Source organism: Peromyscus maniculatus, chromosome 4 (assembly GCF_049852395.1).
Source record: "Peromyscus maniculatus bairdii isolate BWxNUB_F1_BW_parent chromosome 4, HU_Pman_BW_mat_3.1, whole genome shotgun sequence".
Classification (NCBI taxonomy): Eukaryota; Metazoa; Chordata; class Mammalia; order Rodentia; family Cricetidae; genus Peromyscus; species Peromyscus maniculatus.
This window is the reverse complement of record NC_134855.1, coordinates 86,202,307-86,217,959: the sequence shown is the minus strand read 5'-3', so window position 1 is coordinate 86,217,959 and position 15,653 is coordinate 86,202,307. Positions and strand designations below refer to the sequence as shown.

The window sequence follows — 15,653 nt, the reverse complement described above, 5'->3', positions numbered from 1 at the left end:
TCTGCTTGTGTGGCTCCATGCTCCCCTTTACTAGGATAATGAAATAAACCTTTGAACCTGTAAGCAAGCCCCAATTAAATTATTTCTTTAAAAAAAATTAAATTTAGAAAATTTAAAGAACAGGAAATGGAGAGACATTAGAACAGCTAATTATAACAGAACATAACAAGATTAAAGAGAAAAACATACAAGACATTTGAGAACAAAGAGCCCAAATCGGCAGATTAAGTAACTGAGAGGACCATAATAGGCTGCTCATTCTTCTCTCAAAGAACTAGACTTTGGTCCCTGCTTTATGGAACCAAGCAGGCAGTTTCTGAGGAAAAGCCACAAATAAAGGACAATTGATCACTGGCGCCCCCAACAACAGGGACAAGGGAGATAGAACACACCAAGCCTGGGCCACTGAGCAAACCCCGCCCCCAGTCTACATGCTAGGCCAGCCAGCCTCCACAACAACTCAAGGACAAAGCCTGGGACTTGTCCAGGCCTGTCCCAAAATGGGATAACTCTAGCCCTGATCAACCCTTGACTAGCCCTAGCTAATGGTACTGATGATTGCTACTTGCTTGAGCCAATCATATCTAAAGTGACTTAACTTCCTTGGACACTCCCCTTAGTTAAGCTTAAAGGGAACGTTCACTTCCCTCTTGGGTCTTTGCCAACTTGCCTTTGTGTGGGATGGTAGGTCCCAGCATGCTGGAATAATAAACACTCTTGCTGATGGCACACGTGGATGGTGGTCTTTTGTGGGACTTCTCCACGACCCTAACATAATCAGAGAAGGCTTCCTAGAGGGACTTGCTGACTTGGAACTTAATGGATGCTTTCAAAACTTCAACATAGTTTAAAAGACAGCACTGGAGAAGGTAACAAGTGAGGTCTTCCAGAAGGAGGAGAGAGAACTAAGCAAAACAAACTATAGAAACAGCATGGTTAACCCTGTGTAGTCAAAGTAAGACAGTAAGAATAGATAAGAATGAGACTAGGGAAACTGGGTCAGATCAAAATGCTGAATTCAATTTCAAGGTTGAGCCCCTTAGTAAAAGACTATGTATCAGAATGGGCAGGAGCAAAGGGGGAAAGGATGCATTTTCAAGCTATAAAAGCCAAATACTCTTGCAGTATTTTCACTCTTCCCTCAGGGAGAGAAACAGGTTAAAAATCTTTGCACAGCACTCACCCAAGGATCTGTGTTATGCTGGTGAATGCTGTGGTTAGAGGAAGGGGCAAACAGGTTGAGGGCCTTGAAAAAGTTGGAAGCAGAGCAGTGTGACATGCTTAGATTTGTTTCTGAGAAGTCACCAGGCTGCCATGAAGATAAACACTGTAGGGGAGAAGATTAGACATACAGTGACCAAACAGGAAGCTGGTGTGCTAATCTAAGTGAGAAAGGACTGGTGTGATAGTTGGAGAAGTGAGATCTGAAAAATGCTTGGTGGGTCCCTAACTTATCGGCACAGTGGAATCATCTGAGAAGCTTCAAAGACCATTGTGATTTCACGGGTGTGAGGTGTGGAGTCTGGCTTTTGGAATCTTTCCTAGACAGTGCTAGTGTGCTGGTATGTGGAAGGAGTCACTGATTTAGGGTATTAAATCAGAAGAGATAAGTTACTAACTAGTTGAAGGTGAGAAAGTGGGTCAAGGCACCAAAGACCTATAAATTCCGTCTCTCCAGCAAGGAAGACCTGGCAAAGCTGAGCCATTGACTAAGTTACCAGGACATTGTATGGCTGATGGCCCACAGTACACACAGCACAAATCTGTTGGGTGAACAAGATGAGATAAACGGTACATTTTGCCAGGGGAGACAACTATTTTAGTCTGATACACACTCAACTTGGAGGGATAGGCTTCTTTCATAGATCTTAGGTTGACTTTTTCCCAAACCTACCTCCTCTACCCTAGCTTGGCCCTTGTTTCCTGCATATGGCTGTTCTAGGCCCCTCTGAACCTCCCACTAGCTCCATGCTCCAAACCAAGGTTAGATTAATTCTATAATACAACTTTCACTTAGTCACTGCTTAGTCACTCAAAAATCTTATTTAACATAATATGCTGCTTAAGCTGAAATTAAAAAAAAAAAATTGGCTCCACCTTACTTTTCTGCTCATACCCTACCTACGTAAATCTAGCAAATGTCTAACCAGAGTTCACCAAATTGTATTAGGTCTTTCATGTAATCTTTGTTATCCATCCCCTAAGGACCCCGCATTATTAAGCTTGTTTTTCAGTTGTAAAGTGAGGCTTAGAAGGGTTAAAAGCCTTGTCCAGACTCCTGTAAAGCATATCATCCAACACAGATGAGTCTCCAGTGTTGTCCTGAACCTGGCCACCTCCCAGCAGGAGCTGGGCAGAGCCTAAAGGATGCCTCTTGGAGGCAGCTATTCTTAAATCTTGCTCATTCTTACAAGAGGGAAATGATGTTCCCTACTGGTCTTACTGAGTATAAGTCATGACCATTGTCTGCATCCCAAAATAAAAGTGAACCACACAGAATATAGTACAATCTAAACAGTAAAAAGAGGTCTACAAGTAAAAAGAGGTCTTCATTTGGCAGATAAATTGATGAGCATGTCCTCTATTGAATGATACCTAATTTACCTGTTATGGTGGTTTGAATAAGAATGACTACCCATAGGCTCATATATTTGAATGCTTAGTCATCAGAGAGTGGTATTACTTGAGAAGGATGAGGGGGTGTGGCCTCGTTAGAGAAAGTATATCACTGGGGGTGGGCTTAGAGATTTCAAAAGGCCAAACCAGGACCACCAGTATCTTTTCTTCTGCCTTTTGCCTGTGGGTCCAGATACAGAACTGTCAGGGGCTCCTCCAGCACCATGCCTTCCATGCCTGCCACTATGTTCCTTGCCTTGATAATAATGGACTAAGCCTCTGAAACTGAAGTAAGCCCCCAATTAAATGTTTTCTCTTACAAGAGTTTCAGTGTTCATGGTGTCTCCTCACAGAAATCGAACAGTGGCTAAGACACCTGTGCTGGCATTTTTGTTTCAACCTATGGTGATGTGGAATTATTAGTTTAAGATGTGTATCATTCATTTATGCTGTGGAATATTTGTTAAAAATGCAAAGATGTGTTGCATACTTTTATGTTGCATTTGTTTAACTCTGTAAAGCTGTGTTACTTTGCCTGTCTAAAACACCTGATTGGACTAATAAAGACCTGAATGGCCAGTAACTAGGTAGGAAAAATAGGCAAGGCTGGCAGGCTGACAGAATAAACAGTATGAGAAACCTAGGAAGAGGGAGGGGGCGAGAAAAGGAGGAGAACACCAGGGGCCAGTCACCCAGCTACACAGCCAGCCATGGATGGAGTGAGAAGGAAAGAAAGATATATAGAATAAAGAAAGGTAAAAAGCCCAGAGGCAAAACATAGTTAAAGAGAAACAGGATAATTTAGTTTGAAAAGCTAGCTAGAAACAAGCCAAGTTAAGGCTGGTCATTCCTAAGTAAGAATAAGGAGATAAGGAACTGGGTGTGGGCCCCCAAAGAGCAAAACAAACAAACAAACAAACAAACAAACAAAAAACCCTATACTACACTCTGGAAGGAAAACCTTGGCTGAGAGTTTATGAGTTGTAGAGAGGTGGGCACTAGGTGATCATTTGTGTAAACCTATTAAAACGAACAAAACATCCCACATCCACAAACACCCTGCACTGCCACCAACAGGCAATAGTGTTAGCTTCCCCTTCTCTCTAGTCTGCAGGTGGTTCCTACATGATGAGGAAAAATGCAGTTCCCTGAGTATGAGAAAGAGAGCTGGAGTGGGCACGGAGCATGGATATTCGTAGGGAAGAAGATGGGATGTTCTTTGATGACTTCTGAACTTAAGGCAGCACTTTCTCCTGGTGTGTTATTTCTTCTTGATTTTTAAGAGGAAATCCACTGCCTGTTCTGAAAGCTTTTCTCAGGCAGATTGCCACTGTCAATAGCCGTAAGTAAATATTTTCTGTAAAGTAACTTCATGGTTTTCTTTTCTTAAACTAACATATGAACTTAATTTAGAATATTAATAGTACAGTAAGCACACAATATTAGGTGTATCTTCTTTTTGAATTACAAAAAAAAAATAGTTTTTGGCCACAAAGTGTGATTTATTGGCATACCTACTCTGTACTATTATTTACCTGGGCTGTGTGTATAATAAGCAAGTCCATGAAAAGTGCAAGTTTTGAACGGCCAATTATAGAACTAGCAAATTCATTTTTTTTAAATACATAGCTCCATCTATATCACTTCAGACTTTTGGAGCCATGATGGTGTGTTTTTGCCATCGAAATTCACAGAGCATTTTCCCTTGGGATTCTAAGTGTTCTTCGCAAATCACTAAGAATTTGGAAACGTCTGTAATTTTGGAGTAATGTGTCATTTGATTCAAGTTGCCTGAAAGACACTCTGGTGTTCAAATGCTGACCTGTCACATACCACCGGTCTTTGAAAGACTGTATGTGGACCCACCAATATTCTAAAGCCACTCCTTTACCCCCTCCCCCTGCCTTCCAGATAATCACATTCTAAGTTTTGTTTATTTGGGGGCCTTTCGACCTGCATTTCAGCTTAATCACTTCTTCCTGACTGCTTGACTCCCCAAGAAGGCTAGCCACCTCCACATATGTCCTCATAACTTGAGATTCAGGTAAATAGCACTTGAAATCTCACCCCAGCCAGTGTGCAGGCTCCAGCAGGTCTCAGGTCAGAATTTGTAACCTAGAATCTAGCAAGGCGCTAGGAATGTCGGGCTTCCTAGCACTTACTGCACCTGAGCCATGAAAAAGAATCTACCATTAAACTCGATTTCTTACCTGGACAACCAACTTGTGATTCTACAAGCACCTCCACAGGTTGTCCTCTGACCTCTACCCTTACACTGTTGAGTGCATGCGTGTGTGAGCATGCGTGGGCATGGGTGCACACATACACACACACACACACACACACACACACACACACACACACACACACAATTAAAAAAATTAATTAAGCCTAAAGAAACCTCAAATAGCTCAGAAAACAGAAATCCCTACTCCCATCCCAGGCACTGGGGAGAACATAGCTTATACACTAGCTAGAAAGAAAACTAGGTAAAGTGAGTTTGTGTAATTAGCTATAATACACAGAAGCTTCCTAGGCCAGCCAGACTTCTCTACCAGCAAATGAACACCCTTAGGAGGAAAGGCTTTCAGGTGTTTGCAGGTCTCCAGCATAACCTGAAATCCAGCACCAACCAACCCTTGCCATGCTTAGACCCTTCTAGCCAGCTCTTTCATTATTTATTACACATGGGTAGAGATTTACACTGGGTGTGCCAAGTGAGCAGGGACTGACAAACATTTGAGGAAAATCTCCAGAAACAAAAATAAGAGTGATTAAAGAAAAAAGGGGGTTCCAGAGGAAACAGAGATAATCAGAAAAATGAAAAAGTAATTTTAGCTAATGCCCTTAGAGAAGATATGTCCACAAAGTAAGAAGAAGTTATAACATAAAAGACAAACAGATGAGTGCCTGGAATTTAAAATAAGGAACCATCAGAATTACTAAGGATCCATCAAAATTACTCAAGAAGGACGACAAAAAAGTCTCACAGAAAGATGTCTCCCTAAACACACCAGGGTAGAGGATAGGGCAGTGAAGGCCTGGGTTTTCTTCTACTTTATTAGATGCTCCTTTTTAGGATCTTTGCTGGCTACTTTATCAGATCTTTTTACTGTCTAAATTCTTCCTGGGTAACCTGGTCAAGTTTCTTGTTGACGTTGGTATTGCGAATTTAGCAATGTTTGCGACAGAATGCTTAAAGACCTCCCTAACTCCCGAATCCATTCCCACTTCTTACCATGCAGCCGCTGCTGCCTTAATCCCCCCGGCAGGACACATCTGGTAGATAGAGCCCAAATCTCTCAAAGGAGTTTTCCTGCGCCTCTGCTTTGTCCCACTACAGGCCAACGTCCTCACAGCAGCCACAATAATCACAAAGTATAGACAAGATCTTGCCAACATCCTGCATAAAGTCTTCCAGAGACTTTTCCCATTACAATTAGAATATAATTTAGATTCTGGTTCAGTGACTAATAGCTAAATAACATCTTGAAAAGTATTATGATTTATACTAAAGCATTAGAGCTAAGTGCTAATCTAGCCTGTGAAATAGGTTTATAAATGTATCTAAAAACGTCTAGGAAATCAGGTGCATATGTATAACTATAAGAATATTGCCACCCTGGATGTGAGGGCGATCTGGCTGCGACATCTGTCACCCCATTGATCGCCAGGGTTGATTCGGCTGATCTGGCTGGCTAGGCGGGTGTCCCCTTCCTCCCTCACCGCTCCATGTGTGTCCCTCCCGAAGCTGCGCGCTCGGTCGAAGAGGACGACCTTCCCCGAATAGAGGAGGACCGGTCTTCGGTCAAGGGTATACGAGTAGCTGCGCTCCCCTGCAAGAACCTCCAAACAAGCTCTCAAGAATATTGCCACCCTGGAAAATTATTCATCTTCTATCTTCTCTATAAAAGTAAGTTTTTTCAAATAGAATGATCAGGCCTCTAAAACTTCTGACCCAATAAAATTGATTCATAACTATCTGTCCCTAGATTCTTGATGACATGAATACCCTTCAAAGATGTTACCAATATTTCCTTACCAACTACTACTATCAACCACCATAAACTTGACACTACTAATCTAGCAAAAACAGAATATATTCCAAAAAGAAATTATATTTAAATAAATTTTCATTTCTTGATCATCTCCTAAAAAAAATAGACTTCTAAAAAAAAATGGAGATTTTTTAAAACTTATCAAAAAGTTCTGAGTTTTATTTAACATTTAAGGTGGCCAGTATTACAAATAATATAATGATGATCCTAATTTCAAAGCTAGCAATCCAATTATACTTAGTAGATAAAAAGGATTTTATATAGTGTGACAAAATATTATTAGGGTCTTGACATTAGGAAAGCATCAGTCTCACAGCTGCAGCACAAAACAGTGTTTTAAATTTTCTCCTAAAAACTCCAACCCTTATTTCTGGGTTGTAGATCAGTCTTTCAGTCTTTCAGATATTTCTTTTTTTTTTTTTTTTTTTTTTTTTGGTTTTTCGAGACAGTGTTTCTCTGTGTAGCTTTGCGCCTTTCCTGGAACTCACTTGGTAGCCCAGGCTGGCCTCGAACTCACAGAGATCCGCCTGGCTCTGCCTCCCGAGTGCTGGGATTAAAGGCGTGCGCCACCACTGCCCGGCCAGATATTTCTTAAAAAAAAATATCTCCACAGGGGACCAATGAGATGACTTGGCTGGTAAAAGTGCTTGCTGTGCAAGTCTGATGACCTGAGTTCAACCCCTGGGACCCAAACAGTAGAAGTAGAGATCTGACTTGCTCCAAGTCATCCTCTGATCTCCACACACGTTATGGCACATGCATGGCCACAGGTATGCACATGCTCACAAAAAAGAAATAAATGTAAGAAAGAGAAGTAAAATTAAAAAATACCTTCATGGAAAACTGTATAAAAACCATTAACAAATATTGCAGACACTGAAGCTTATTACTCTGGGTTTCTAACCCATTTAAGTAAGTAAGCTTTAGAAGTACTTGTTTGAACAAATCTTAGGTTCATAGGTACAAATCACAAGCAAATAATAAGAGTGCAAAAGAACACAAGAAAAACTGTTTATTGATATAATAATTAGTTTTAATAAAAACTAAAATACAATCATTAGATCAACTGTACGTTTATAAAAACAAAAATGTAAAAGCTATCTTTAGCTCTAAGGATTCCATATACAAATTAAAAATTTGGTACCTGTCAGTTATCACATCAAATGTTGACTTACTGATTGAGAAGTGTTAAGAAAAACTATTCTGAGTAAGCTTAAGAAGCTCCAGGTAGAAAGCTATGAAATGTCCACATGCTCTATCTCTGTATGCGGCACAGAGTGCCAAGGCAAAGGTCACTCTTGGCTTTATGAACTGCCAGAGATGATGATGTGAGTGGCTGGCTCCTCACAGGTCGTTTAGTCTTCTTTCCTGGTTCACTCTTAGCTTCTTTTGGAGGGGGCATATGAATTGGCTTCCATGGAATTGGATTATAAAAAGTTGGTTCTGGGTAGGAATTTCCACTATAAAAACCTATAATCATTAAAAAATCAGAATGAACAAGAAAAATTCTTAGATCAAAGAAATCAATTTTTTTAATTGCTAGAAAAATATTCAAATGGCAACAGGACAAAGTATCATTGGTAAGTCAATACACTAACTTAAAAACTTGAAGCCTAAAAAAAACCACTGTTCCAATATAGTAATCACTGTAGCAAACATTAAAAATTCAGAGAATTTGAATAATACTCTGAAAACCTATCTAAATAAAAATGTTTATATAAGTTTTACTATGCAATTTCTTTTATAATTCTTAAAACCCTTATGCAAAAAACAAAACAACTTTATGCTCTTAAATCAGTCTTGGAAATGGCTAATCATGTGATAGTGTCCCTTATCAGATACTAAAGTTTATAAAAAAAAATAAAGACTTTATTATATATAAGTGCCCACAATAACTTAAGATTCCAAATTTAGAACCACTCAGCTTCTGCATTACTGTCAACTCAGGATTTTGACCACTAATTGGCATTCATTCTGCTAATGCACACGAAGTGTTTACAGAATGGTGACATCTGACAACCCATAATGGGGTGCAGGAAGAACATGCCATGAATTGGCTTAGTCCTCCACTCACCGTGGAGACAGAAATCCCTGTACTATGCAATTTGTAACAATGATATGGACATAAAGGATGGAGACAAGAGAAGCACAGCGTGTGAGAATTAATTTCACAAATCCAAAAGCATTGAGATAATAATCCATTCTTTTGGTAATTAACTTCTAGTCAACATCTCCATTCTAACTTTACTATCTTGTCATTCGGTTAAAATAATTGTTTATCATCACTTTTCTCAACAAAAAATTTTTTAAAAAAAATTTAAAGGAGTATGCCATGCCAGTGCTCAGTAATAATAGATGAGCCTGTGACATAAAGAGAGGTCTAGTCCTGACAGCAGGAATGTGTCTTTCAGACACTCCCAGTCCACACTGACTGCAAAGATATGTCAACACACACTTCACCAAGACAGTCAAAACAAAGTCTGCAGTATGTTCTAGTGTGTGAACAAAACAGAATGGGAGTATTTAATAATAAATCACTTAAACAAGTGAAGGCAGCTGTCAGCAAGGTATGAGTTTCTAACATGAAGCACAAAGAAAAACATGCATTGCCATTACATTCAGACCAAGCCTAAAGGCAAACTGGGTACGTTTGGTCATGTGCTGTCTAGCATTCTACTCTTCAAAAAGAATGCACTGGACCCTGGAAGCTCTACCATCAAGACTGGTAGAAAGAGAAAAAGCAAAATGACCTTGCAAACATACCTCAATTGAGGTTCGATGGCCCAATAAATAAGATATTTTATTTTGGAGTCCTGGAGCTTGAGCACAGAGTCAGGCAAATGCTAAAGTTATTCTCTACCACTGAGCTACACTGCCAGCCATGAGAATTTTTGTTTGCTATCATTAGAAACCATTGCTTGAAAAATGTAAGTTTGTGGGTGGGCAGTGGCAGCACACACCTTTAATCTCAGCACTTGGTAGGCAGAGCCAGGTGATTTCTGTGAGTTCGAGGCCAGCCTGGTCTACAGAGTGAGTTCCAGGACATCCAGGACTACACAGAGAAACCCTGTCTCAAAAAACCAAAAAAAGTTAAGTACGCAAACTCTAACAATGGGTGCTAGGAAAACTGGGTTTATACAAGCAAAAGAATGAAATCAGAGCCCCTTTTCTCACCCTGAACAAAAAATAAATCCAAAATGGACAAGAGGTTTTAATGTGAAACCTGAAACTTCCAAACTGCTAGAAGAAAATGGGTACAACACTTCAGGATATAGGCACAGACAAGAACTGTCCAAAAATGATGCAGCAGCACAGAAAATAATCCCAAGAATTAACAAATGGGATGACCCAAAATTAAGAAGCTCCTGTACAGCACAGGAAACAATTACCAGAGTGAAGAAAGCAAGCAGAATGGGGGAGTGGCACTCAATGTGGGGCAAGAATTTCCACCCAAAACCTGGGAAAGCTTTAAAAAGGGATTCTAAAACGGAGCTAAAAACAGCTTCCTAGTTGGGTCTCTCAGGCAAGCCGTGAAAAGAGACGCTGCAGTGTGTGGGCTTGAGCTATAGTAAGGCGGGTTCCTGGCATGTGGGCTTGACCTACAACATGGTGAATTCCTGCGGCAGTACACAGAAGTATCTCCAAGTCATGCAGGGCACTGCATGGTAGATTTTGCTTTTGCTAGTATAGGAAAAAAAAAAAGAGGGTTTCTGGGCTACATGCTGCTGGATGGAGGCATAGACCCACTGCTTCCCAGAGTCAGGTGGTAAGCATGGTTTCTCCAGAGCTGGAGGTAAATGTACCTTGCCATATTGGGAAGCTGAGATGGGCGGAGCCAGCAGCCAGGGCTGCGTCTTAGGTCCTAGCCACACTGCAGTTTAAATCAATGGTCAAAAAATGATTACAGATTTACAATAAGACAGATTCAGATGGAATAAAACTGTGTGTAAAAAAGTACATAGGCTTGGAAGAGAGAGGAAAACAAGTAATTCAGTTAAATAAAGAAATAGTTTTTAAAAAATAAAGTCTTTAAAGAGACAATAAAAGTAATAAAAAAGTTAAGCTATATAAAGATGAAAATTACACAAAGAATCTGGATACTGCATATTATTATATTGTCTTTGGGATTTTTAACTACAGAGAGACATTAATTGTAAAGGCTACTCAGTTAAACCAATGTTTATATGTATATTTTAAAAGTATCTTGACTTCAAAATTTGTGTCTAAGGATACGTTGCTTTGGGAAAAAAGGTTCTGCTTTTGTTTCCACAGAAGATGCAAACCTGTGGATTGCTTCTAGGCTAATATGGTTTGATCAACCAAGTCCCCCTGAAAGGTCAATACAGTCTCACAGACTACTATAGCCAAGATTTAACTATAAATTCTTAATTTTCTCAGGATCCCCATAAAATCGCTAGCACTCCCACCCAGCAGGAAGTAGTATGAGAAGCTACACCCCAAATTCCCAAAATATTGTTTATAAATATTTATTTTTATTTAAAGATGGCTGATTATAAATGCAATCTGTTTCTAAAGAAGAAAAGGGGATATAGAAAGATGTAAAGTATAGAAAGACAAAAGAGTAGATTGTTGAATCTACTTTTAAAGAGCAAAAACTTATTTGAAATGTTTTACAATGCTATGAATTTTGGTTTATTGATACAAATTTAATTTTGTTATACTATACACATGTATTTCTATTCTCGTTTAAGGTGTTACATGTATGCAACTCATTTAAAATTGTAATATATAATTAGAAATACAGAATAATTAGTTATTTATGATAATCAAACTTATAGTCATGTTAGTTTTCTAGGTATACTTAGATATATTTCAATTAGGGTGGATAATCTTCAAATACTTCAAAGACCTACAGAATATGGCATTTAAAATGTTTTAAAAACTTAGACTTTTCTGGACAATGAGACACGTCTGCTCCTGGCAGCACCAATTGCTTCAAAGAGGATGATGGGCATCAAAGAAACTCCATATGGAGTTTGTTTCCTCTAGGGCAAAAATAGTCATTTGGGCAAGAAACTGCTCTTGCTTGGACTGCTTGATAGTATATTGTATACAGGACCCATAGGAAAATGACCACTGAATTTTGCCAAAACAAGGCAAAATGGTCCTTCAGGTTTCTGCTTTGCAGAGCAGACTGACAGACATTCTAAGGACACAGGGAAAAGTGACTGAGAGACTACAGGCCTATAGGTGGAATATGGATGCCCCAAAGTTGCAGAGGAACTTTGGGTGACTGTTCAGGCAGCCAGCTGTCTCTGTCCTTTCTAGAATTATGGAAGTTGCTTGCAATGCACTTCTTGTTTACTCAGGTAATACTATATCCTTCTGGGGTCTTTGGTGTAGCTGAAGACTAGACAGTTATAATTTTCACTGGTTATGATAAAAGATAAATTAGATATCAAACTTTAGACTCACAAACATAGGATAGATGGTAGAATATTTCCTTTATATTTGCCAAATACAAATAGAATATGCCCCGGCCAGCAGGGCTTCAACGGGTTCTTGACCACCCTAAGGATGGAATGATAGAGACAGGAAATACAAAGGAAATACACCAAGTCAAGATTCTGATCAAGGTGTAACTTTATTTTTCTCCAGGTGGGTTTATATAGTTCCTGCAGGGTGGGGGGAGCAAGAAGCTGTTATCTGCGTAAGGTGGGGCAAGCTAACAGGATGTTTATGTAGGATGTTTACAGGGTGAAAAGGCCAAGGGCTCTGACTCAATGTCCTGTTGCTAGGCAACCTGACTGTAAGATGATCTAGTTCCCTGTCTTATGGGGGTCTGTATTTTTCCACTAATTAGAGATTCTGTCCTTGTCCCTGACAAGAATAGATATTGTAACTGTAATTCTTGCTTGACAAGTGTTCTATTATATGTAATTTTACTATGTTAAAGTTAAAACCTTCCTTTTTTGGTTAGACAGAAAAGGGGAAGTGCTGTGGGATATCTTTCTGTATGCTGTGAATATGTGCTGCTCCCACTGGCTAATAAATGAAGCTGCATTGGCTGATGGCAGGGCAAGATGGAGCCAGACAGGAAAATCCAAGAGAGAGAGAGAGAGGAGAAAGGAGAGTGTGGAGAGATGCCAAACCACTGCCTAAGGAGCAACAAGATGCCAGTAGATTGGTAAAATGCCATGGCCACATGGCAACATATAGATTCATAGAAATGGGTTGAGTTAAGTTATAAGAGCTAGCTAGCAAGAAGCCTGACCCATAGGCCATACAGTTTGTAAGTAATATAAGCCTCTGTGTGTTTACTTGGGACCAAGTGGCTGTGGGATGAGGTGGTAGAGATTTTTGCCGACTGTGGGACCAGGTAGGATCAGAAAAACTTCTGGGTACAGGAAAGGCTTTGCCAATAACACAGTTTTACATGGAAGATTCACAATCTTAATCTAAAAATAATTACAAAATGAAACACTCAAAGAACAAAACATTCAGTCAATAATGGGCTGATGAACTGAATAGAGAATTCTCAAAATAAGTATAGTCATAGGGATTTGACAAAGCTGCCAGGCTTGGTGGTGTACATCTTAATTACTGCACTTAGGAGGCAGAGGTGGGTCATCTTTGTGTGTTCTAGGCTCACAATGAGACTTTGTCTCAAAATATATTTTTTTTACGTTCTCAACATCCTTAGTTTTGAAGCAATTAAAATCACTCTGAGATCTATCTTACTCTAGTCAGAATGGTTGTCATCAAGAAAACAAATGCTGACAAGGGAGTGGGGAAAGAGGAGCCCTCTGATGGTGGCAATGTAAAGTGATACAGCCACTTAAGAAAGCAGTTTGGAGGTTTCTCAAAAAATAAATAAATAAATAAAACTGCCATATGACTCAGCTCTGGAGTATACACTCAAAGGATTTAAAGTCAACATACCATAGAGATACTTGTACATCCATGTTTATTGTTGCATGAATCAGAATCACAATAGCTAGGAAATGGAATCAGCCTATATGTCCACCAAAAGATGAATGGATAAAGAAAATGTGGTTCAAATACACAAGGGGAATTTTATTCTAGCAGAAAGAAAAATAAAGTCATGACATTTTGAGGAAAATGGATAAAACTGAAAATCATGTTGAGTGAAACAAGCTAGACTAGAAAGGCATAAGCTTCATGTGTACTTACATGTGAAGCCTAGACTTAAAACTGAGTAGATGTGCATGCTGTGTACATATCCTGCAAGGTGATCATGAGAGGGAAGGACTAGATCTAAAGGGGTGGGAGAAAGATAAAACAATGGAACACTTATAACATAAAAGACAAAAGAGGGAAATGGGAGTAAGGCGGAAAGACCCATGGGAACAAGGTATTGTTGACTCCTATGTGTTAATAACTGTGAGCCCAGGACTCAGGAAGTTAAGGTAGGAAGGTCCTGAGTTTGAAGCCAGCCTGGGCAACAAAGACTGTTTCAAAGAAACATAAACAAACAAACAAATAAAATAAAATGTAAGTGTACAGTTTTGCAACTGTTGCCTTTAAGAGATATATTTATATATGAAATGCAAAAATTTACAGCACTTCTTTAGCAACATAGTTATAATATTCTAGAAAACAATTTCAAAGAAAAATTACTTTTACACATTTCTATTTCTATCAAAGAGAAACAATATTTATATAGCATTTCCTTCTGCAAGCCATACTTATGTAAGCCACACGACATAAAAACTAACCTGTAAGCTTTCCACTGGCATAACCATAGCTCTTTGCAGCTGGACGAGGTTTATTTTTTGCATTTTCCAACCATTCCTTAAATTTTTTTTCTGCTATTTCCTTTTTCTCTTGTAATTCTGCTTGCCGTTGCTTTTCTTTTTCCTTCAAATGACAAGACCAGAGAATTCCCTGAGGTATTCTGTAACTAAATACTCCAGCCAAGTCTTCCTGCTTGTTTGTCTTCCCCCAGTTACCTTCTGCCCCAATGACACACTGGCCATAAAACTCAACTATGTTTCTATAATCAAAGAATAAAAGTAAACATGATCAAAGATTTGGCATTAAAGTGTCTACCAATGAACAACAATAAGATATCAAATCCATAAAACAAGAAAATGCAAGTCTGTCTTAGAAGAACAACTTAAACACAGTAAAATGTCTACTAAAAACTATCAAAAATGGTTAAAAGCAGTAATAAAGATTTTGAACCTGACTGATAAATATCCACAGGATTATTAATAATTTTCAAGGAATACCACAAATACATATTTATTTTTGAAGCTTAAACATAAAATAACAGAAGTAAGGATAGTTTGTGTATTTTATACTAAAACAGTGTTAACTGACTAATTATATTTTTGTTTCTAAAATATACATATAAACACTAAAGTATGTATTCTGACTGGTCACTTCAATTAACAATACCTTCTCTTTCTTCTTTTTCTCACACTCTTCAGCATTTTTTTTCTTCAACCATTCTTGATATTTTGCTTCCGCTTTTTCTTGCAAATGTTGTTTCTCCAGTTTCTTTGCTGCTTTCTCTTCCATTTCTTTATTAATTTTTTGTTCCCTTTCTTTCCTTTCCTTCAATAAAAATGAAGGGATTTTAACTGAAGTATCTGTAATTACCTTTACAGAAGGAAGGCTACTAAGAGCTTGAGACAGTGAACCGTAGGTGCTCAAGAAAGACTGGCTACATTAATGATCGTCCTGAATCTTAGTAGGGTTTCATGGGCATTCCTTGCACTCTGAGTATGAATGACATATGCATACATTTCCTCAATAGTTGGGCAGTGCAAATACTTGGACAAATCATCACTATCAATGAGTTACAAAGTACTGTACTGCTTATTAGGGCAGAGACAGATAAATGCTTGGCTACACAATTCCTACATAGATTCAAAATCAATAGCCAGTTCACACCTGTGAACGTTCCCAACGTTTAGGAAGCAAGGGTAGGACTAACTTGAATTTGATGGAGTCTGGGCTACATAGTAAGTTCTAGGCCAACCTGGGCTA

General features: G+C 38.9%; 1 protein-coding gene across 2 annotated transcripts in view; it reads right to left on the bottom strand.

Moving 5' to 3' along the window:
• Positions 1-15,653, bottom strand: part of Ccdc34 (coiled-coil domain containing 34) — a 75,640-nt gene that overhangs the window by 30,111 nt on the left and 29,876 nt on the right. The window contains exons 4-6 of one of the 2 annotated variants that reach the window (XM_006980816.4): positions 15,060-15,218; positions 14,375-14,516; positions 7,662-8,144 (exon numbers count right to left, since the gene is read on the bottom strand). In XM_006980816.4, coding sequence (XP_006980878.2) covers positions 7,930-8,144; positions 14,375-14,516; positions 15,060-15,218 — 516 coding nt within the window. In that variant the 3' untranslated portion in view covers positions 7,662-7,929. Of the gene's footprint in view, positions 1-7,661; positions 8,145-14,374; positions 14,517-15,059; positions 15,219-15,653 lie in introns of those variants that run through there. The other variant, XM_042275885.2, reaches the window with a different exon arrangement.